Raw genomic sequence first — 23290 nt, 5'->3', positions numbered from 1 at the left:
TGCCACTGGTTCTCATTACGGCTTCAGAACAATGAGCGAAAAGCAGATTTGAAGAGGCGCCGCGCTGGAGACATGTGGAAAGAGGCCCGCAGCCCAAGGCCAAAGCGAGACCTTGGGGATATAAATTGATGTATTATATTAACTGAATTCATGCTGAGCTTTTCATGTGTAGGCATCTCGGCTTGTGGACGGATGGGCTTGTTAATCAAAAGAAGCTGGGAGGGGGAGAGAAAGTTTCTACAGACAAACGTTCTTTTTTAATGGCCAGATAACTCTGTTGGGTAAGCAAGCTGAAAGCAGGGGAAATGTTCCTCATTAAAACAGGACAATAAGCCATTTCACTAATAGTAAAGAAATTGACTAGACTGGTTAATGGATGCCCAATGTCTAAACCCTCTTCTTAAATTAAACAATAAGTTCAGAACAGATACAGTTATACAATCGCATTATTTATTTCCTGATGCGGTGGACTAATAATAACTGAGAGGATGTCACATATCAAATGCATGATGAAAAAAAATAAAGACTAGCCTGATCATTGCCTTCTGTTGCTGATGTAAAAAGTGTCCACGTTGCTTTTCCAGCCAAAAATCTGTGTCACTGTGTGGCTGTGGCTCGGGGTGCGGGATGCTGTGCCAACAGCATGCATTTATAGTCCTTTGTGAGGCACCTCATTATGTGTGAGGCCGATTCATTAAGTAATTGGTCTTCAGTTGTTTACATGACTATTAAGGCGTCCCATTCAGCAGCCTTTGAGAGACGCATTGTTTGAATGTTTCATGTTATGAATGCAAAATGAGATTCTAGCGGGTGAATTCTCATTGGCCAAACACTGCACTCCACTGAATAGCGGGGGCAAGGCATTGGGTGCCGCACTGCATAGCAATGACTGTGGTGTTAAACAGGCCGTACGGATTAAATGCACACTTTCACTACAAAGAGGCACTCTCTGCACATTTATATGTGCTCATTTCACATTTATGGGACTTGTTTTTCAGAAAACAGAAGTGACGGCTTCCATATTTGTTTCATACTTGATGTAATTTGTAATATCTGAATATTTAATAAAATATATCATCTGGATTGATAATTTAAAGATCTCTGAGCATATGTAAAATTATAACTGAGTACATTTTCAAATGGTAGTGTTTTACCGTATGTGTGTGGGGTTTTTTTTGGGTGCAACCAATAGGTTGTACTAGTTGTAGAACCTGTAGTAAATGATTGTTTAATTAGTTTCTTATGTGCAATATCTGTATATAAATCTACTCTGTACATATATACACAACTATATCCTATGTGTACATATGTACAGATATTTATCTAAGCTTCTATATACAGATATATACATTTATATTTTATTATACACTAATCCATATTTAAATTTTCCATATCCAAATTTATAATTGTTTGTAAAGTGTACATTTATACTGTATTGTTGGTACAATACAGTACAGGATAAGAGTACACAATAGAAAGTGGACAATACAGGATAAGAGAACCAAGTATAAATAGAATAAAAACTATTCTATTTATACTTGGTTCTCTTATCCTGTATTGTCCACTTTCTATTGTGACATTGCAAATTTCCCACTCATGGGACTAATACAGGATTATTTTATTAGATTTTTAACAGGGTGCGATTACTGTGTCACAAGAGGTACAAATTATGACCAGAAGAGGGCCCTCTTCTGCCCCAGGGTATCAAACCCCAGTTTATCTCAAACTTAAAACTCAATTTGTCTTACAAAATGTATTATAATTCACTTCTTACATTATAAAATATATATTGGATACATGATTACATATTTATCGTTTAACGTCATAATTGATATGGCCCACTGCCAAAAATAAGGCTCTGTGAACATTTTTCAAGAAATGAATGAAAAACATTTTTAATTAAAGAAAAAGTACAAAATGTATGAATTTTACCCCTTTCATTTTCTCTTGGATAACTAAAACAAACTGAATCAAAAATCTTCAAGGAGTGAAGTCAAGTATCCTGTGGACCACTAGGGGCCAGTCAAACTTTGAAAACCAAACTTGGCCTGTGGCTTCAGATGCTTTGCTGATGACAAACTGTTCACTGCGTTACTGTACTGTAAACAGCCTGTGCTGTAAAGAGGTACAATTTAAATATGCACTGATAATGCATGACTCATAAAATTGTGAATCTGTGACTAACAAGAGGAATTAATATTCATTGCATATAAATGATTTTCAGCCTGGTTCAGCACTGAATGTTGCAGGGAGCATATGTTCTAGCTGTAGCTCTTCGCAGTGATGATACTGAATCCTGCTCGCTCTGAAGTGAGCCGACTGATGGCCTGTTGTCCCTGAAGGAGAAGATGCGCTGGGGTGAGCGCTGTTTTCTCTCAGAAACATGTTGTTACCACAGCTATCATCACGGTGCAACATGTTGTTATTGGCATAATCTTTGGAAATTGCCCCGGATGTGTGAGACACATTGAGCTGAGATTGCACTTCTGTGCGTAATCACATGTCCTCGAAGGGCCCGTATCGTTTAAATATCCATCCAGTGTGCTGCTGTACAATCAGATTTATGCCTTTTTGGGGAAAAGAGTGGTCAAAAATATTATAAAAGGGTTAGCAAAAGAGGATGTGGACTTGATGATGCAAACATCTGCACTGAATTAATAAGAGTACATTAACGTAGCAAAAACGGCATCAAATGCCTTGTTCTGTGCAATGAAAAGGACCCACTGCAGTTATACAATACAGGGCTTGTGTCTTCAAGAGTGAAGAGTCTATAAAGGGATGAGCAGACTGCTGCATATGCATCAAGCAAGATCAAAGGCCATTTGGTTTAATGAAGAGCTTTATTTTTCCCGGAGCATCTATTTCTAATTGAGTCCTTGTATCCCAAAGGGGCAGAGTCTTGGAAAGTTTTTTTCAGTGGAATCACTACATCTGAACAAATGGAGTTTGCTTGGAATATTCAAATATCAACTCAGTTGGTGGAGCATTTTGAAAAACTCCACTACTTATATACAAAAAAGGCCGTTTATCTGCATATCTAGGGGGGGGGGGCATTCTAACATATTAAAATCATAAAATATTAATATGTTGTCCACAACAAAAATATAAGGAACAGTTGAAAACCCACTTATTTAAAAAGTATTTCAGATGAGTCTAACAGTAACACACGCACATGCACACACTGCACAAACTCTCTTTTTTGTGAATGTGCTTGTAATCAATAATTCGAATCAATAATGTAGTTGTATTTACAAATCCACCAGATACTTTAAAATTGCAGATTTATTTATTTGCTGTAATATTAATGGTTTTATGTTCAAATATAAATTAGCCAACGATTGTCATGTGCATTTAAGAGATCACAAGTTATTATTTCGCAAACGGTCGCTGTAAAATACATTATTAAGAATTTAAAATCTTTACATTTACTTCCGCGTGATTGGGAACGATGACCCGGAAGAGTATCTGCGCACGCTTTAACCCGAGCTAGCTAGCTCGCCGAGGTTTGCTTGTATGCGCGGTGCTTTTCTAGCTTCCCGTGCTTTTGTTTTTTTTTCTTTTATCGAAACGCTTTTAATCAAGTAGCCGCCTTGTTCGTCGTATTTTATCGGATATGGGGGTTCCAGCATTTTTTCGTTGGTTAAGTCGGAAGTATCCTTCCATTATTGTGCATTGTCTGGAGGAGAAGGTACATGCTAATCCTAACAATAACGAGCGAGGCGTAGCGCGGCGGCTAATGTTGTGAAAAACGCTGTTAAATGTTGTAAATCGCATTTACAACATTTACCAGAGCGACTTGCGATCAGTAGTCCCCCCGGAGACACTCGGGGTTACGTGTCTTTCTCAGGGTCACAATGGTAGTAAGCGGGGTTCGAACCTGGGTCTTCTGTAGGCTACTACAGCCCCTATAATCACACTACCAGCCTAGAATCACCTACGTTCAGTGTCTGATTACGTTTCGAGCGTAGACGTCAGTGCAGGTGAACTCTGAACATAAAATTAGAGTTTTAAACCCAGGACGATATGTGCATGATGTGCTTCATGCAAGTTGCTACTGTTCTTTGATAATATGCCGCATGTGTTTACTTTTTGAAATGATGCTCACTGCTTCTCTGTTGACAGTCCAAGGAATGCAGTGGGGTTCGCGTGCCCGTCGACACCAGCAAGCCAAACCCGAATGAGGTGGAATTTGACAACTTGTACCTGGACATGAATGGAATTATTCATCCTTGCACACATCCTGAGGACAAGTGAGTTCGATTTCGTTTCTGAATCGACTAATGCAGACGGACTTCACCGTTTACAGCGGTTGGATCTTTTTTTGGTGGGGACCTGGGGGAATTGAATCGTTTTGTTTGTTTTTATGTTTTTGTGGCCATGACATGAATGCTGGGAAGTCAGTGATATTGTCTGGATGGCTTTCAGTACTCTGTGCCACACATGCTGAAGTTAAATAATTGTTTTTGAACCTGACAGGCCAGCCCCCAAAAATGAAGATGAGATGATGGTGGCAATTTTTGAGTACATGGACCGGCTCTTCAACATTGTGCGTCCTCGGAGAGTCTTATACATGGCCATAGATGGAGTTGTAAGTTCGTTATTTACTTAAACATCATCATCATTATTTTTTTTTTCTTGGTCGTCGTCTCTCTCAACCTCGCCAGTTGTTGCAACGTAATAACTGACATGTTTTCTATTTAGGCACCTCGTGCAAAAATGAATCAACAACGTTCTCGCCGGTTTCGAGCCTCTAAAGAAGGAGTGGAGCTAGCAGAAGAGAAGCACAAAATGCGTGAAGAAGTCATTCAAAGAGGTGGAGAGAGAATTTTCTTTGAGTTTCACATAGATTTATAATTAATTAATATTTCAGATTTATGTTAAGGTAATAAAATGACCTCTTCAATAAACCAAATAAACTTTCTTGGCTTGTGGCATCTGTTTGTTTCAGGAGGTTATCTTCCACCTGAAGAAATCAAAGAGCGCTTTGATAGCAACTGTATCACTCCAGTAAGTAACTTCAGGGGACATGAACATTTTTTTTTTTTTTTCATGAATTTGTGTGAGGTATTTATCATAGTAGAGAGAGGATATTGCTTAAAAAGATGATCTTCCCAGGGAACTGAATTTATGAACAATTTGGCCAAATGTCTTCGATACTACATCGCAGACAGGCTTAGCAACAATCCAGGATGGCGAAATATTACAGTAAGTACTACTCTCAATTTTGATTGCAGCGTGTGGAGTTTTATGTATGGCAATGATAAACTAATATTGTATATATTTGGTTAGGTCTTCTTGTCTGATGCCAGTGTTCCTGGTGAAGGCGAACATAAAATTATGGACTTTATTAGACGCCAAAGAGGTATATATATATATATATAAAAAAAAAAAAAGTCCTGTATTTCTTTTAATAATTAAAAATGTAGGGTTTTTTTTTTTTTCACAAACTTAACTTTGCTGTTTTCCACCAGCCCAACCAAATCATGACCCGAACACCCATCATTGTCTTTGTGGAGCTGATGGTATGTCTTAATTTTTTCTTTCTTGCTCTGTCACTCACTCGCACACACAACCTCCTGTTTTAACAAATAAGGATAAATTGCTGGATTGGGTTTATTTACTCTTTTACGGTTATGAGTAATTGAAATTGATGTACAATGGATGCATCATTTTGTCTTTAGTTTAGTTGACATGTTAAATGCAGTAACATTAATACAATGGAAATGCAACCTAAACTATTGAACTTCACTGCTTTTTATGATGCACTTGTTAGACAAAATGGACCTTCACGCTTTTTTTATTTATTTATTTTATTTTATTTAAACCCTTTTCAGTTTGTTCATTAAACTGATGTTGCTTTTCAGACAGGAAACACACGGTTTAATTTTCTGGCATGTAAATGAGTTAATGACCTATATACCTTTTTGTACACACCTGAAGTCTTGAGCTTAATTAATTACATTTTTTCTATCTGCTAGTATTGCATGTTTAGGCCCACCTCTGTGTTTGACTCGTTGTTTTGGATTTTAATAAGAATTACAAGCGGCCATTGAGGATGTTCGACATCTTGAACATTTGTATTCCTTTCGTATTGTAGCGGACTTGATCATGCTTGGCTTGGCCACTCATGAGCCCAACTTCACAATCATCAGGGAGGAGTTCAAACCCAACAAGCCGAGGCCTTGTTCTCTGTGTGGGCAGATGGGCCATGAGATCAAGGACTGCCAGGGCATGGCAAAGGAGAAAAAGGGCGAGGTAAGTTTATTGGGCCCTGCTTATCATAATTAGCCAGTTTAGAATCATTCTAACTGCCTTTTCTGTCATTTCCTCAGCATGATGAATTTGCGGATTCCATTCCTGTGTCAGAGCAAGAGTTCATATTTATTCGGTTGTCAATCTTGCGTGAGGTGGGTTGAGGTTGGGTGTTTGTTTTTTTTTCTCCGTCCCCCTACCCCTCCTTTCCCCTCTTTTGACTTGAGCATTTTGTGCTCTTACCTTCTCAGTACCTGGAAAGGGAGCTCACTATGGCCAGTCTCCCCTTCCCCTATGACTTTGAGAGGAGTGTTGACGACTGGGTCTTCATGTGCTTCTTTGTTGGCAACGACTTCCTACCACACCTGCCATCCTTAGAGATCAGGTTAGTGTGTCTAGCTGTTGAAGGCAAAAATCATTTTAATCAGAGAGGCTTCATGTTTTTATGTTCTCACTTGCCAGAGAAGGGGCTATTGATCGATTAGTTGGCATTTACAAAGATGTTGTCCACAAGACCGGGGTGAGTATTGTAGGTTACTGTCTGTATTCAGGCTGTGTGTCTGGTTTATATTTTTTGTCTGGAACGTTTTTTTTTTTTATTTCTCCCCCCATCCAAAGGGCTACCTCACAGAAAGTGGGTTTGTTAACCTGGAACGTGTGGAGCTCATTATGCAGGCAGTGGGAGTGGCTGAAGACAACATCTTTAAAAAGCGCAAAGAGGACGACGTAAGAAACCAAGCTTGATGGTTATGTAGTCTGAAATGAGGGAAATTACATGGTTGTGAAACCTTTTTAAATATATCTGCAGGAGGGCTTCAAAAGAAGAATGAAAGAGAAGAAAAAGCGAATGAAAGTATGTAATATCTGTTCAAAGCATTTAATGGTAAATTGGTTTCGACAAACATGGTCTGTCATTCTGTGCTACTTCAAATGAGCTAGAGTCATTTGAATATCTGTTTCCATCTGGGTTATGGCGAGCAACTCTACAAGCCATTAAACTGCCTACCTATCTAGGCTCTGTGCATTTCTGTTTTTCCACAGTTAATTAAAAAAAAAATTCTCATTTTAAAAGGCAGAACAGGGCCCAGCTTACCTGCCCACTGGCCAATTTGCACCTCAGGCTATTGGGGGTCAAGGCAGACCCCATGCAATAGAGAACGCACGCCACGCCGCATATGAAATGAGGATGCAAGGCATGAACCAGCACAACATGGTAATGTTAACTCTGTGTGGTTAGATAAATGTTATTTATTTATATAATATTATGTGAACTTTAAGAGTATTATTTTACACGGTTAAGACATTTCCATGTGTTCTCCAGAATGCTGCACAGTCTTTGAAGGCCAAGATGAGGAATGGGAATAAGGTATGCACATTCTGGGATTAAAAATATATAAAATACGATCTTTTATTCCCCTCTCTCTCTGAATTCTTGGACCTTGCAGAAATTCTATTTTTCTTTCCCCGATGAACAGGCTTCAATTAAAATGTATGAATTGTTAGATGTTATAGTACTTCACCCCCCTCCCCAGCGTGCTCCATACATGAGGACAATAGCAGAAGTTGTGATTAGCACAACAAAGGCAGGGGTTAAAAGAGTAAGGTCTGTGGTCTTTATTTTTTTTCTGTGGGTTTTCCTCAATATCATGTATGCATTAGTAGAGCACACATAGTGTATTATATCTGTTTATTTATTGTTGCACACCACAATGTTTAAACCCTTTGAATTTCCACATGAATAGCTCCTGAAATTCACATTTTTGGCAATGAATAGTTTTACATTTATATTAAGCACAGTACTGAGTTCTAATTGAATTTGACCTGTTCGACCATATAGAGCTGCGCTTGGTAAACTTACAGTATATCACAATTGGAAATACAAATGAACAGACAATATGAAAAGGTTGGGGGGGGTGCTTTGGCGCTGGTCCAGATCCACCGTGAATGTAATAACTGGGAGGAAATCACGTGTGTGTGTGTGTATGTGTGTGTTAGTGTGTTTTTCCTTTTCACCCTCTTCCTTTTCCTCATCTGGTGGTGTGGCTTTTCCTTTTTTAGTCTTCTGCAGGGCCTGGTGACCAGGACAGTCGTGGAATGAAGAGGAAAGCGGAAGACAGTGACAGTGAACCAGAACCCGAGGACAACGTCAGGTAACTGCTGCCGTGTTTTGGTGGCTCTGTTCTGCTTGCAGAACTTAAGGCATGGAACCAACTCCATAGGGCAGTGGTGGCCTAGCGGGTAAAGGAACGTACCTGTGCTCAGAAGGTTTCTGAATACCGCAAACCTGCCACTGAGCAAAGTTCCATCCCTACAGACTGCTCCCTGGGCGTCCGTCATGGATGCCGACCAAGGGTGATTGGTTAGAAGCAGAGGACACCTTTTGTTGTGTGCACCGTGTTTCACTTCACTTTCTAAGATGCCTAACACCCAGACATGCTTAAAATCTGTCCAATAGTGACATGGCACCTCTGGAACATGCTGCAGTGGTACCTTCTACCACCACTGATTAATATGGGAAGGGGAAATAGTCTCACCAATTCCTCAGTGACGCGGCAGCAAAAGCTGTTAAATCCGACTGGCTAAATTGGTATTCATGGAAGCTTTTCTTTCCCCAATGGGACATGGGAGGATTGGGCAGACAGATGCCGTTGCTCCTTGATTATGTGAGCGAAATGGCACTGCGTCTCACTAGCATGTCTGAAAATGCTGCCGCTGGAGCTGCAAAAAAAAAAAAAAAAGTTGCACTTCTCTGTCTAGCCGTTATGTTACATTTGAACCGTTTAATAAACCATCCCATCCCAACAGGTTGTGGGAAGAAGGCTGGAAGCAGCGCTACTACAAAACCAAGTTTGATGTTGATGTGACTGATGATGAGTTCAGGAAGAAAGTGGTCAAGTCTTATGTGGAGGGCCTGTGCTGGGTACTCCGGTACTATTACCAGGTAGGTCTTCATCTCACTGCAGGCATCTAGAACTTGGCTAGTTGCTTGTGTGTTTTGCATGTGATTGGTCAGGACTGATCAGTAATGGGTCACATGGGTATAGTCTAGCTAAACATATTTAAATCTTCATAATTATTATATTGTATTATTATTAATATTAATTAATATTCACACATCTCCAAGGGGTGTTAAATATTGATACAGCAATATATCGGGATATTTTACATGGTGATATTGTATCGATACAAGGACCTCAAATATTTTTATATACAAATTGTCCAGTTATTTTGGCTAAATGTATTAATTTAATGTGATTCACACCGATCGTAAACTGCATCTTGTATATCAGCTTTGTTTTTACATTTTCTGTACATAACTGTAGAATATCTACAATATCGCAACGCATCATGATTTAATAGTCTTGTGACCCATGATGCGTATCATATCCTGAGACCCTTGCCAGTACACACCCCTACTATCTCCATATTCCCTCGATTGGTGTCACTGATTGCACCTGTTGCCAACACATAACTTAAATTTTCATGTAAGAATAAAAACACGTTTTATTCTAATTCTTTTTACATAAGAAAAAACACTTTGCAGTTCATCTGATCGCCACAGCTGACTTGTTGTGGGCCTTTTGTCTGTAAATCAACAGCATCCAGCCAACGCTTCCTTTTTGTTTTTTTGTTTGCTCTGTCATTTCAAACACAAGTGCGAGGTGCGACGCCTCCGCTCCATCCATCAGGTCACAGACGCAAGTCTCGATCTTTAGCTTTACATTCAATAATTAGCCCGGGGTTCTCTCCAGTAGATCCCTGTCTGATTAGAGACCGGCTCAGGGATTTGCTGGAGGTAATTGGGAGCTGTGTTTTGCGGGGCCCGTGTGTTGACTCCACGTGCTCGGCCGTGGAGAGCCTTCCCCGGGGAGGCCTGAATGGATTCATTATAGAGTCCACACAGCTGCTGCAGAACGTGCCTGTTCCCCTCCACCTCAAATTTTCACATTTACCGCCGGGTTTTGCGCATGCTTATGTATGCACACACACTCACGGCCACATAGCACTAGATAATTCGGCTACATGGCGGGAATTTATTTTATTTTTAATTCCTGTCTACACACACCCATCCCTCCCTGTGGTCTTCTGTGCATGCCTGACTTGGGTTCAGCATTTGAATTGTTTGTGTGGCCCGGCGTTACTTGGGGGGTCACGCAGTAACAGAATTGTCACATTAGGTTTATTAAGACACATTGTTGAAGGGTTGTTGAAATGGTTATAATGAAAACACAGGCCCCCAGAGCACATTATATACTCTTCTGTGTTAAAGTGAAGGTCAGCCCTTGGTAAGGAAATGGCAATTCACTAGCGCAGCATCCACTTTGTGGGAGGTTAAAATCATTTAGGCTCGGGCATATCTGTGCAGAAGGCATCTTCAGTCTGTTTGCAGGGCTGGAGGTCAGGTGTGCTTTTGTATGGTAAAGGGTTGTGGAGGGAAAGTGACCTTTCTTTACACTGTATTGGATAGTGGCTTAAGCCCATATATTCCTAATTTTGAGGGTTTTTTTTTTCTCCCCAGGGCTGTGCTTCCTGGAAGTGGTACTTCCCCTTCCACTATGCTCCTTTTGCCTCTGATTTCAAAGACATCAAAAACATGTTCACCGACTTTGAGAAAGGGACTAAACCGGTAAAGTTGTTAATTTCCTATATCTTTGTTATTCTTATTGTTCCTTATATGCATGTGTTATTTATTTTAACTGTGTGTGTGTGTGTGTGTGTGTGTGTGTGTGTGTGTGTCTAGTTCATGCCTCTGGAGCAACTGATGGGAGTGTTTCCTGCTGCCAGCGGTAACTTCCTGCCAACATCATGGAGAGCGCTGATGAGTGACCCTGTGAGTAAATAAATACAGGGTTAGACTGTTGTAAATATGGTTCATGAATACAGCAGGAGTTCTTTACTATAAACTGTCTAGCTGTGACCCGTTGACCTTTCTTCTGCAGGATTCCTCCATCATTGACTTTTACCCAGATGACTTTGCCATCGACTTGAATGGAAAGAAATATGCATGGCAAGGTAAGCAAGATGCTGGGGTTAATATACTGGTATTGGTTTGAGTCAAGGTCGATTTAATTTTTTTGTATATATGTATGTCCTTTTTATTTTCTTACAATGATTCGCACAGCCCTGTGTGTAACCCGTACTAAGCAAGTTGAACTGCAAACTCCCACTGCCATATAATAGGTGTAATATATAAGTTCATATGGGTTCTTAGCCTGATGTATGTGTGCTCACTCTCTCCTTTTTCTTCTGCTGCTGCTTCTTAGGTGTGGCTCTGCTCCCGTTTGTGGATGAGCGCAGACTTCGGGCTGCCCTGGAGCAAGTCTACCCAGACCTGACGACTGATGAATGTAAGTGTTCCAAACTGTGCTTTGGATGAGTCTTTCAAAAAACGTTCGGTCACCCGAATTTGTGATTACTTTCTTAGGTAAAGGCTGTTGGTGTGCATAGCTTTGTCCCCTCAAACCAGTTTTGATGAAATGTTATAAGTGATGATGAATGTGACACCTGCCTGGCCCTTGCAGTAATAAATTGCCTCTTGATAGTCAGTGAAAGTCCTTGATTTTAATATGTTGAAAGTGTCTGAATCACAAAGGGAAGTTCTATGGACCTGGTTACTACAGCAACTGCTTGTATTTTTTGCAGCCAAAAGGAACAGCCTGGGAAGTGATGTGGTGTTCGTGGCGAAGTCCCACCCTCTGTGCGACTTCATCATTGAACTATACCATGCAGAATCTCATGAGGTATGAAACATGAACAATTGCTTTAAAAACGGAAGCATCCTTTTCAGAATTAGATATTTATTCTTTTCCCCCTCTTCTCAGGGCACTGAGATCCCTGCTGAATTATGCCATGGTATCCTGGGGACATTAAATCTTGATGACGACCCTATTCTACCCAATAAGTAAGGAACAATGTTTTTTTTGTCTCCCAACAAAAAAGGGGAAATAAAACCACTTTAATTGTTTATAAAATGTTCGCGACAACCATTCTTACTGATGTGGGTTTTGTTTCCATTTAGACCAGTGGAGTCTCCGATTCCAATGCTGCGAGACATATCCCAGAACAGTGCGGTTGGGTCAGTTTTGCTTTCATTGCTTTAATCATTTTTTGGAAAGAGGTAGGAAAGCTGCGCCACTTCAGTCGGCCGCATGTTTTACCATCTGGCCGCTAATCCTACTGGTGCTGTAATTACATGCTGCGCCCTGCGGAGGCCGCTCTGCGGGCAGCGATTTGTAAATTTAAGCGTGGCTGCAGCCCAGGCGCTCTACCGGTCATTATCTACTTCAGAAGCAGAATAAAATTGATAGTAAGTATATTGTTGTGTGAAACGGCGCTTATATTTATTGTCTCCTTTTTAGAATCAAGTTCATGGACCCGCAGTACAAGGAGGATTACATTTTTAAGGCTGTGGTTCTTCCCGGGGCCAAGTAAGTCATTCCTGCTTGATATGGTTCTTGGACATGGAGTTCGAAGCTGTGATATAATGAACAGAAATTCATTGTCTCTTGTTTTCTTTTGTTTTTGAAGAATACCAAACAAAGTCCTGAAGCCTCATGACTGGGAACAGTCCAATCACAGACCCTGGAGACCCCAGCTAGGGTTCAACCCCAACCGACAGCAGGCCCATTTGGATCAGTCAGGGTTCCGTGCTCTCGGGTATATTTCTTACTAAAAGCAGCATCTTTCTGCTGAGAGAAAACTAGCAGACCTTAAAATGCTTTAAGCTTCATCTCTGGGCCAGCAAACTATTTTCGTCCATTAACGACTGCTCTCCAGCTAGTTTTGAGCTGTTTTGTACAGCCGTAAAAGTCTTGGGGAAAATTGGACCCCGATACACGTGTGTAATTACACATCTGTGCTTTTCCTGTTCTGGCTTTCAGAGGGTTATTTTGTCCCCCCACCCACGTGATTCATGCAGATCCACAGCCTCCAAATTCCTAATTCTTTTAATTAAAGCCCTTATTTGGTTTGATTAGGCCATACGAGCAGGTGTTCAGGGAGCCCTTGTGAAAAGGCCAATACGGCCTCTTTTGCACCACAGGGTAGGTGCACATGGCTGGAGCCATGGGTAGAAAATGAACAGTTCTCAAAACTTTCAGATATGAATTATGTCCACAGTCCTGTGCACCAGTCCTGTGATATATATATTTTTATATATTTAATTCTGGCGTGTTCTTCTTTAGCCATCATGTGAACAGAAATCGAGGCGGTGGCCAGTACGGCCATGGCCCCTCCCAAAGCCAGCACAGGGGTGGCCCTTACAGCAACGCCCCTCCTCCCAGCAGTTATCACCAGGGCAACTTCCACAGAGGTCAGCCCTCTTCCTATTCATGTAAGTGATACATTTATTTTAAACTACGCTCTCTACTACTTTCAGTATAATCGGATTATTAATTATTCTGATCAAAACACTACTGTAAAACACCACACTCCCCCCAAAAGAATATTATATGGCTATAAAAAAAGTGATTGTATATGGATTTGCTTGTTCTGTCTTTCTGAATGAGGTGCTGCATTTTGTTATGCCAAAAGTGACTCAATAAAAACAACGCTGGAATGGAATCTGTAGTTTGATGATAAATATAAGTGATTTTGAATACATTTGACAATCAACTTTTAAGAGACTGAAGGGGTTTAGCAGATTCCCAGTAGGAAGCGAACATTTAGTCAGTATGTGTCTCTCTCTCACGTGCTGTCTATGTGGCTGGGCAGCTGCGTGAAACATCAGGATTGGCGTGTTTCGATAATAAGCCTCAGGATTGGCAGCGCCGGGTCTCTCTTCCTTGGCCTGCGTGGTTCATTCCGGATGGTTAATTTGGCAATTACAAACTCCCCGACTCCCATCTCTCCTACCTTCACTCCCGTGCGAGTGAAGAACATTTTGATTAAGGTAATCAATGTAAATATTCCAGACCACTCGTGTTTTTAACGCCTTTTTTTTTTTTTTTTAAATACATCTTGAAATTGGAGAATTTTTATTTATCTGCTTTTAGTGAAAAGCGCTGTAATTACTAAATTCTAGATTAGGTGCTTGGTGTGGTGTGTGTGTGTGTGATTTTTATATATATATATATAAGTAAATTTTAGTCCAATTGAAGCAGAATTATATATTTCTCACAATTTGCATGTTAGTGTGATTGCCAAAACCTAGATATGCAGTTAATCATTGTTAAGAAATTAAACATCTGGCATTCAGGATGAAGGCTTAGCAGGCAAACAGTCTAATGTAAAGTGGTAGAGCCACTATTGCTTGTCTGATGTAGCTTTTATTATGATGATGGGTCATCCTAAGTGGTGGCTCTTAAGACTATCCTCTACAAACTGTTTACAGGTATAATTCCATAACTTCAGTCTAAATCAGTTTAACACGTTTTTGGCAAAAGGAAAAATGAACAAGTGTAAAATGCATCTCAGAATTTCATCGGAGTTGCGCTTCCCTCAGGTGCGTAAAGGTAGTCTGGTTTATGTGTGGGTTTGTCACATTGGTTAGTCTTATGTTACACACGCGGAATGTGTTTTCCATTCAAGTTTTTACAAAAGCGCAGCGCAGTGCCGTTAAGTCATTTTAAAATTAATCACTCTACCTCTTCCTTTTGGCACTTTGTTCATTTGTTATTACGTGGGCTTGTTAGAATATTTCATATGTATTGCCGATCTTTGAGCCGTGTTCCTGTACCGTGTGACTTCAGGCAGCTGGGGTAGAGCGTCGTCCTCTGACAAAAGCCTGTTGGTGACAGGAGGCCATCGGGGCGGGTGGGGGGGTTGCGTTCGTCGAGTGGCCGCCGTCCACTGTGACGTTGAGAGGGAGCCGTAGCCAAAGTTAACTTCCCCTTTCTCTCCAGGCCCGCGCCCCCTGCAGTGACCGGTCAACACGCCACCTCGCAGACGCACTGCTGGCTATTGTGGCTGCTAATCAGAACAGCTGGTGGTAAAGGACCCCAGTGTGTGGAGTCTGTGAGGTGGCCGTGGGCATCATGGGGTCCAGTTAGCTTGAGTTAATTAGTCTTTCAGGCAAAACTTTTATAGCTACATGCATCTCATTTTCAAATCGTGTGTATTTATTTATATTACGTTCACAAACTCCTCCCTATACATTCAGCACATAAGATATATATTCTGTTCTTGTTCGGTAAACATGTGTTTCAACTTTCATTTGCCAATTTTTTTTTTTTCTTAAACTATTCTTTTTAAGCGGGGACTGAACTAAAAGTAAAAAAAAAAAATAATAATTACTCTACGCGTTTTCAGCTGTACGTACAAGTGAAGGGTTGGTAGTTTCCCAAGGTGGCGTCGGGTCCAGGGGCTTGTCCGTTCTGTCTCTTCTTGACTACCGTTGTAATCCTTGTTAAGTTAATGAGCAGACAGTCTGTGACTGGATCTGTTTTTCAGCCCCCTCCCCTTTTATGTAATCCTACTTGGCTTTTGTTTGTGTGTGTGTGTGTGTGTGTGTGTGTGTGTGTTCATGTAGTATTACAAGTTGTCAGCTACAGTCTGGCGTTATTAAAGAGGATGATTGTTGCCTATTGTGAAGGCCTGTTTAGATGGTCCGTCTGTCCGCTGGCCGCGTAACAGAGGGGAGATGTCCGGGACGAGGCGGGGATAATTGGTGTGGAAGTGGGTGGTCCCGCTTGTGTTTCTGGCCCCGCGGTCATTAGGCTATGTCTTTTGAAACCGCGGTTGTTGATTTGAGGAGATTATTAAATGTCAGATTAGCACGTCTTTAGCCGCAGTTAATGAAAGTCATTCAGCGGGGTGGGTTTCAGCCGGACGTCCACACAGCAATTTGCCGCAATGAGTCTGAAGCCGTACCACCGCGCCCACGCACGTACGCTTTCCAGAGACCTGGCAATTTTACGGTGGTTTTGATGGAGCCATTTTTGTCGGGGTGGAGATTTGTTTTTGCCTGATTTGACCCATTTTGTGATGTTTGTGTCTGAGGAAGGCTGATCACTGTACATTTTAACCACGTTCATGTATGTCAGCGCTTATAAAGGGTGGCTGTTACAGTGAAATCAGCACCTACAACCTGAACCACTGTGAACATCACCCGTTTATTAATTTATCAATCTGTACCAGTCATTACCAATCCTGTAAAATTCTGGGAGAGATTTACTCCTTTTCCAGAGGTGCTGGACTACAATGGTAAACCGCAATCTCTGCAAAACAGTCTTTTTATCTTAAATAGTGAAGGTTTCTGGGTTTTTTTTTTTTTTTTTTTTTTTTTTTTTTTTTTTTATTTGGGCTTGTTCACCTAGCTTGCCAGGCTAGGCTTCGGACTACATTAAACCCCGACCTGCCATTAGAATCTGGTTAAGATAACGGATGTTTTTTGCAATGTTTATACAAAGCATGAACCAACGTTTAAGAATCAATATGAAGAGGGGAACTGAGAGACGTGGGCATATATATACCACATATTTTAATAGGGAGGCTGAGGGCCACTTTGATCTCTCTGCGGGCCACATTTTGACCAGGGCCGTACTTCAAACGTCACAGACGATTTGCTGATGCGGACCGGTGTAAAATCATGTAAAAGTGTCCAGTTGTCCATTTATACTATAGTAACACTTAAATGTGTACAATGTCTGGATTTTAAATGACCGTTTATTTATTGTTCATCAAACCGCGAGTGACTTTCAGAGCCATTTGCTTCTTTCTGTTGCCTTTTTTTTGAAGACTCTGTGTTCAGTATTTTGGATGTCGCCTGGTCACACTGCGTGTACCCCTGCCATCATCCGTTCTTAACACTGGCCGCAATTTTAAGTTTGAGAGTGAAGACGACTTTTTTTCTCTCCTCCCCCCCCCCCCCCCCCCCTCTTCACTCTCCTACCTTCATCTTCCCCTTTTTAAATTTCCCATTCCTTACTGTCTGCCCTCTCACTCCCCCAAAACCACTCACCGCCGCTGCCCCTATAAAGAAACCAAGCCTGAGGCTCGCAGCTGGTCATCGCCTTGGCAACAGCAGATTGGGAAGAAGCCGCGTTCGCTACTTTTTTTAAAGTGTGGCTTTGTGAAGGGCTTGTAGCGATGGAACCAGGGGTACTTGAGGCCGTCACAAAGCCGCCAGTTGAATGCTTATTTCATTTTCAGCAGAGGAAATGCAAATGCAGCACTTTTTTTTTTTTTTCCCTCCTTCAACCCCCCCCCTCTTTTTTTATTATTTATTTTTAAATAACCCAAATCTTATTGGGATCTGATGCATTCATATAACAAAATGGGACTTAATTGTATCACAATTGAAATGAGGGGTGGTGATCTTGGGGTTTGGTGTTGAAACGAACTGAGGTTAATTAACATTCATGTTTTCGGGCCCTGCCATTCCGCACCACAACTTTGCCGTTTTCTTCTCAAAAAGGCCTTTTTTAGGTTTCAGGTTTCACAATAAATTAATCGCTTTATTATGCCACTTTATACACTTGAATATTATTGATGGTTTCTTTTTATAAAATGTATTTATTTATTTTGCCTCCTTAGCTTCCAGGCAGCCCGGTTTCCCCCAGAATCCTCCACACTATCAAAGGTAAGATTCTCTTCATAACTTCGTCTGTATAACGGCACTTTGTATGGATACGCGGTGATGTTCCTCGCTTTCCCCTCAAGCTTTTCTTGCAGGTTGCAGCACCCTGGGGGGGCTTTCACTGGAATGAGTTTCTGGTCGGGCTAAACAAATTTCTCTTGAAGAGGTTCGCAGGACTTAATGAGGCAGCACTAACGCAGTTCCAGCTCTATCGTTTCCCTGCCTTGACCACCGCGGGCCGCACAGACCGGCCATTGACGGGTGGCTCCAGACCTCTTGAGGGACTAATCAGCTTCTTTTGGTCCAACTTTTCAGGCCTGCCAGGCCCATTGTGGGCCTCTGTCACCTTAGGTCACTAGTTATTAGCGGTGCCCGAACACAGTTTCTTTAACTGCCTACCAACGAGGCCGACTGACATGCATAAGCAACTTGGATGAGGGATTATGGATTCCAGGGCACTGCTGAAGCAGCCACAGGGGAGGATGTGACAGGATTCTGTAATGAGGGATGGACGGCGTTTCGCGTGGAGCGTAGATTACCTCCTCCGGTTCCGAGTGACCGCATAGTTGTATACATGCACACAGAGATCGGCGGTAAACTTTGTCGAGTATTTATTTATTTATTTATTTAATCACAGCTTTGTACGAATGCATGATTTTTGTCGTGTATTAGTTGAGTAGCCTGAGGTTTCGCCCAATAGCTGTGATGTTGCCGGGTCACTGCAATCCATTGAAACAATGGTTCGATGGGACTTGATGGGACTTGAAGAGACGAGCCACCCCACCACACACACCGATCAGATGGATTAATAAAGGGCTCCTACAGTGTGGGTGGTTTTAGTTGGATGTGAATCTGTTAAAACTGCTAAATTCAGTTTTTAATTATGCTCACGTTCCAGACAGCAGTTTGGCGGCCGTGGCGGAAGCAGCGGCTGGGACCGTGCAATGCAGTCCCAGAGTAATGCCTACCAGCAGAACATGCAGAGGGGTCCGAGAGGGGATCACGGGGGCCACATGGGCCACAGGGGATTCCACCAGCACCGGGACGAGCGCAGAGATGACCAGAGGCAATCACAGGTAACTCCTCACGTCTCACCACCCCCTTGGCACCACTCCTGTTTTTCGGGCTGGCTTATACATTTGTTATGGCTAATTGTTGAACTATATTGACTGGGAGACTTATATATATATTTTCAAAGTTAGACATTGTTGTTTTGACCAATAATTGAGCCGCTGTTATTTAATCATTTAACACTGTTATGTTTTTCATCTTTGCAACTTTAATTTTTCCTTTTCTTGTTTATTTTTTACAGGGGTATAATTCTGGACGAAATTATCCTTTGCCAACAACTACAAGGCAGTACATGTGGAAATAATTTTTTTTTTTTTTTCCCTCAACCAATTTTTTCCATTTTTATTTTTTTATGTTTATGAAACTGGGTGGTGGTCTTAATTGGTTTAAAAAAAAAAAAACAAAAGAAAAAGAACCTAAATGTTTTACTGAATGTTCTTATGTATGATTTTTAAGAATATTGCTTGTAAAACCTGTGAAATACAAGTGGTCCGAATCTAGTTTGTGTGTTGCTGAGTTATTTGTATGTCTGTGTGGGTGAGGCTCTTATTTACGACTATCTCTGAATTCATAATTGAACGAATTCAGATAAATAGAATGAGCATCACAGCATTTTTTTTTATCTGTTCTTCTCTATAATAACTCGTCAGAAATGTAGATGGATCATTTGGAAGGTTTCTGGGAAACGGGAACCAGACAATGGCTGGTTTGTTTTAATTTGTTTTAAAATAGCATCATAGGGTTATTTCAATAATTATTCTCATAAGGATGGAAGGATTGTAATTTTTCCAACAAAAAAATTCTGTATGAATTTATTGTATTTTATATAAAATATATAATTCTCCTTAGTTATCCTAAAGTAACAATTGAACTACCAAACTTTTCGTTTGTAAATATAAAAAATGTTTCCTGTGCTTACATGATATGGAATTTGCATGATTCATGAGTTTTTACTTGCCTTTTTTATGGACTATTTTGGGATTGAATTTTTATGCTTATGGTCGCTGAGAGTTGTTTATTGTAATTATTATTGAGGATTACTAAAATATAGTAATAGTCCGGTTTAATATTTAAAAAAAAAAAAAAACTTTTAATAACCGCAAATGTCAATGTCTTATTAAAACACATTTAATTTGTCGCATCTGTTCAAAAACAATCGGAAATAAAAGTAATGAGAAACATAATAAAATGGATTGATTTTTTTTTCTTTCCTTTTTATATATATTCATATAACGCAGCAGCAATCGCATTTATGATTAACAAAAAAAAATGAAGTAAACACAGTTTGCATTTGAACCAGAGTAAATCGTAAAATGCGTCCTTAGTTTTGAGGGGTACAGTCCTTCCCTTTATCTCGGATTCTTTTTTTTTTTTTTTTTTTTTTTTTTTGTCTTCAGGTACGATGAGGGGTGGGGAAAAAAAACAGTTTTCGGTTGGTATCCATTTCCAAACTTCAGATATAATGTCCAGCAAATAAAAAAAATAAAATAAAAAAAAAAAAACGTTCCCTTGAGTAATAAAATGCACGCTTATTTTTACGGAGAACCTCGCGCCTCGCGTCCCTACCAAGTTCTGCCGTAGAGCAGGTTCGAGCTGACCATGCTGTTGGTGTACTCGATCAGCGCCGCGTCCGTCTGCGACATACTGTTCATCTGGCCGTGCAGGACGGGGGGACTCGGCGACATGTCGTCCAGGTCGTCGGCGGCGGCCAGCGCGATGGCCTGCTGCTCCTGCACCTGCACCTGCACCTGCTGGCCGGACCCGTTCGGACACGGCTTCCCGTCCTTCACCAGAACCGGGACGGCCACCCGCCGGGGCGACTGCTGCTGGGGACACAGGCCGCCGCCCTCCTGCTGCAGCTGCTGCGCCACCTTGTCCTTCGCCTGGCGCTTCATCTTGTAGCGGTGGTTCTGGAACCAGATCTTCACCTGGGTCGGGGTGAGGTGGATCATGCCGGCCAGGTGCTCCCGCTCCGGCGCCGACAGGTACTTCTGCTGCTTGAACCGCCGCTCCAGCTCGTACACCTGGGCCTGGGAGAAGAGGACGCGCCGCTTCCGCCGGGGCGCGGCGTGGAGGGTCACCATGGACTTGGCGGCGTCCATCCCCGCCAGCGCGCCCATCCCCGCCATGTTCATGGCCGGCGACGAGCCCATAAATCTGGAAACTAACCGAAAAAAAAGCACATTAATCACGATTAATCGATTAAAAACCATTTTAGAAGTGAAATTACTGTTTCTATGAAATTGCTGCAATTGGAGAGATTAAGCATTTCATTGCATATCATACCGTGTATGACTATGTATGTGACAAATAAAATTTGAACAACCAATCGAAATTCGATTCGCACTCACTTGTCGGGTAGCGGGGCTCCGGGTTGGCTCCGTACCACGCCGTGGCGGCCGCGCCGTTCCTCATGGTCTCCTGGTAGGACGGCAGGTCGCCCCCGTTGCAGTACCCCCCCACGGCGCCGTGCGGGAACTGCGACACGCCGTGCGCCATGTGGTACGCGCCGGCCACCGCCGGGTTGTGGCCCACGGCGTGGTGGTGCCCGTGGTGCCCGTGGTGCCCGTGGTGCCCGTGGTGCTGCTGCGCGCCGCCCTGAGGCGCCTGCGGCTGGCGGTACGCGGCCAGCGGAGACGCGAGGCTCCCCGCAGCGTCCATGGCGCCGAACTTTTTGTACGTCTCCTCGATGGGGCTCAAAATGTCTGTCACTGAGAACGGAGTTGAGTGCTTGGGGCTCAAGGACATGGTGCAGCAGCCCGCAGGTGACGAGTGGGCCTCGGGTTTTTTTTTTTTTTTTTTTTGTTTAGTCGGGGCTCGCCGTGGGTGCCGGTGCGCCTCTCTCCGCGGCAGCACGGGGAGGAGAGGTGCTCGTCGTCCGCGCCCGAGATCCAATTGATCGCCGTGGAGGAGGCGAGCGGCGGACGCTCTTATCTCGGGGTTTATTCTCGCCGGGCGCCGGGTTTACGACAGACGCGCGGGGGGGCGGAGCCTCGTCCCCAACGAGCCAACAATGGCCATTGACATTTTTACCGGGGTGATCGGAGGGGACGCTGCTTCTCGCGACAAAGACGAGCAGGACACGGTGCCGGGTTCGAGTCTGTTGCCCGAGTAAAATAAAAATAAAGAAACGTTTATTCTACCTGCACACGGCGGACTTCTGTTCTTCGATGAGAGAAAGACGTGAAGAGAACAAGCAGCCGCTTCGAATTCATTCCAATTCATTTTAAATCCTTTCGTTCGTTTGGTTTTGGTCGATTCACCTCTACGAAATGCACGCCGGGTCATTTTTTCCACTTCGCCGTGGGAAAAGTATATATATATGAATGAATTATGCGTCTCTCTATACTTCTGTGAGGTTAATTATAAATAATTACTCATTTAAAGTTATTTATAGACCCCCCCCAAAAAAAATAATATGTTGTATTTCCCCATCATATATCACAATTAATAATACTTGTAATGCCTTACAAGCAGATCCTTTCAATCTATCAAATCAGTTCATATCTAGAAATAATGGTTATTAAGATGGTTATTAAATTTGCAACCACGTGACTCGCCTGATTTCTAGCAGGATGAGCTGTGAACGCGCGAAATTAATTTAGTGAATAAAACCCTGAAACAGCGTCATGTGGTGGGTTCTACAGGTCTGTAGACCGTCTTTACTGGTTTTAGAAGATCCGTTTCGGGTTTGGACCAAGTTTGGTCGGATTTTACTTTCTAGACGTTTTTTTTTACGTTTTACTTGCGCGCTTCATGATCTTCGGAGTTTGGCGTTTGTGACGATCCGTCACCGTTTTTGCGCGATATAAACACGGTATGCAAATGGCGAAGCTCTCAACCCCGTGGACCATTAAGTCAGAGGGCATGGCCACGGGCCACAAAACGCGCCACGGGAGTGCCAAACTCCCCAGAGCGCACGGGACGAACCGGCCGTTTAAAGACTGTCCACGCGTGGCGTTTAAATTCCATATCGGAGAAAACAGCAAGGTAGGATCCGCGTCATCAATGCAGGTAAATTATTCTGCTGATTAACAATTAATCTATCTATCTATCTATCTATCTATCTATCTATCTATCTATCTATCTATCTATCTATCTATCTATCTATATACTATTTATCTATCTATCTATCTATCTATCTATATACTATCTATCTATCTATCTATCTATCTATCTATCTATCTATCTATCTATATACTATTTATCTATCTATCTATATACTATCTATCTATCTATCTATCTATCTATCTATCTATCTATCTATCTATCTATCTATCTATCTATCTATCTATCTATCTAGATAGATAGTGTGTGTGTGTGTGTGTGTGTGTATCTCATATCCACGCTGACCACAATGGCGCGGTTTGTAGATGCAGTTCTAGTTCTGGTCTGGTTCTAGAAACACCGACGTTTTTTATGCGCCGTTACTGGGAAGACTTGAAGGAC

At 42.1% G+C, this 23290-nt stretch overlaps 2 protein-coding genes across 2 annotated transcripts; one reads left to right on the top strand and one right to left on the bottom strand.

Annotated features, from left to right (window-relative positions):
- The first annotated feature begins 3469 nt into the window (after positions 1–3469).
- Positions 3470–19341, top strand: xrn2 (5'-3' exoribonuclease 2). Its single transcript, XM_028953467.1, has 31 exons — positions 3470–3688; positions 4123–4250; positions 4477–4588; positions 4702–4813; positions 4949–5007; positions 5116–5205; positions 5290–5362; positions 5472–5522; positions 6098–6255; positions 6333–6407; positions 6504–6637; positions 6715–6772; positions 6871–6978; positions 7061–7105; positions 7325–7465; positions 7574–7618; positions 8311–8402; positions 9058–9193; positions 10772–10879; positions 10994–11083; positions 11193–11265; positions 11517–11600; positions 11896–11993; positions 12075–12154; positions 12272–12328; positions 12612–12680; positions 12781–12909; positions 13437–13585; positions 17728–17773; positions 18669–18846; positions 19083–19341. Exons 1-31 carry the CDS (start codon positions 3614–3616, stop codon positions 19143–19145), a joined length of 2916 nt encoding a protein of 971 aa, XP_028809300.1. The 5' UTR covers positions 3470–3613; the 3' UTR covers positions 19146–19341.
- Positions 19342–20403: 1062 nt separating this feature from the next.
- Positions 20404–21714, bottom strand: nkx2.4b (NK2 homeobox 4b). Its single transcript, XM_028953222.1, has 2 exons — positions 21193–21714; positions 20404–21005 (listed from the first exon to the last, which is right to left on the bottom strand). The coding sequence occupies exons 1-2, from the start codon at positions 21587–21589 to the stop codon at positions 20404–20406; spliced, it is 999 nt and encodes a 332-aa protein (XP_028809055.1). The 5' UTR covers positions 21590–21714.
- Positions 21715–23290: the final 1576 nt, after the last annotated feature.

This window comes from Denticeps clupeoides, chromosome 14 (genome assembly GCF_900700375.1).
Source record: "Denticeps clupeoides chromosome 14, fDenClu1.1, whole genome shotgun sequence".
In the NCBI taxonomy this organism is placed as follows: Eukaryota; Metazoa; Chordata; class Actinopteri; order Clupeiformes; family Denticipitidae; genus Denticeps; species Denticeps clupeoides.
This window is presented reverse-complemented; position numbering and strand designations above follow the sequence as displayed.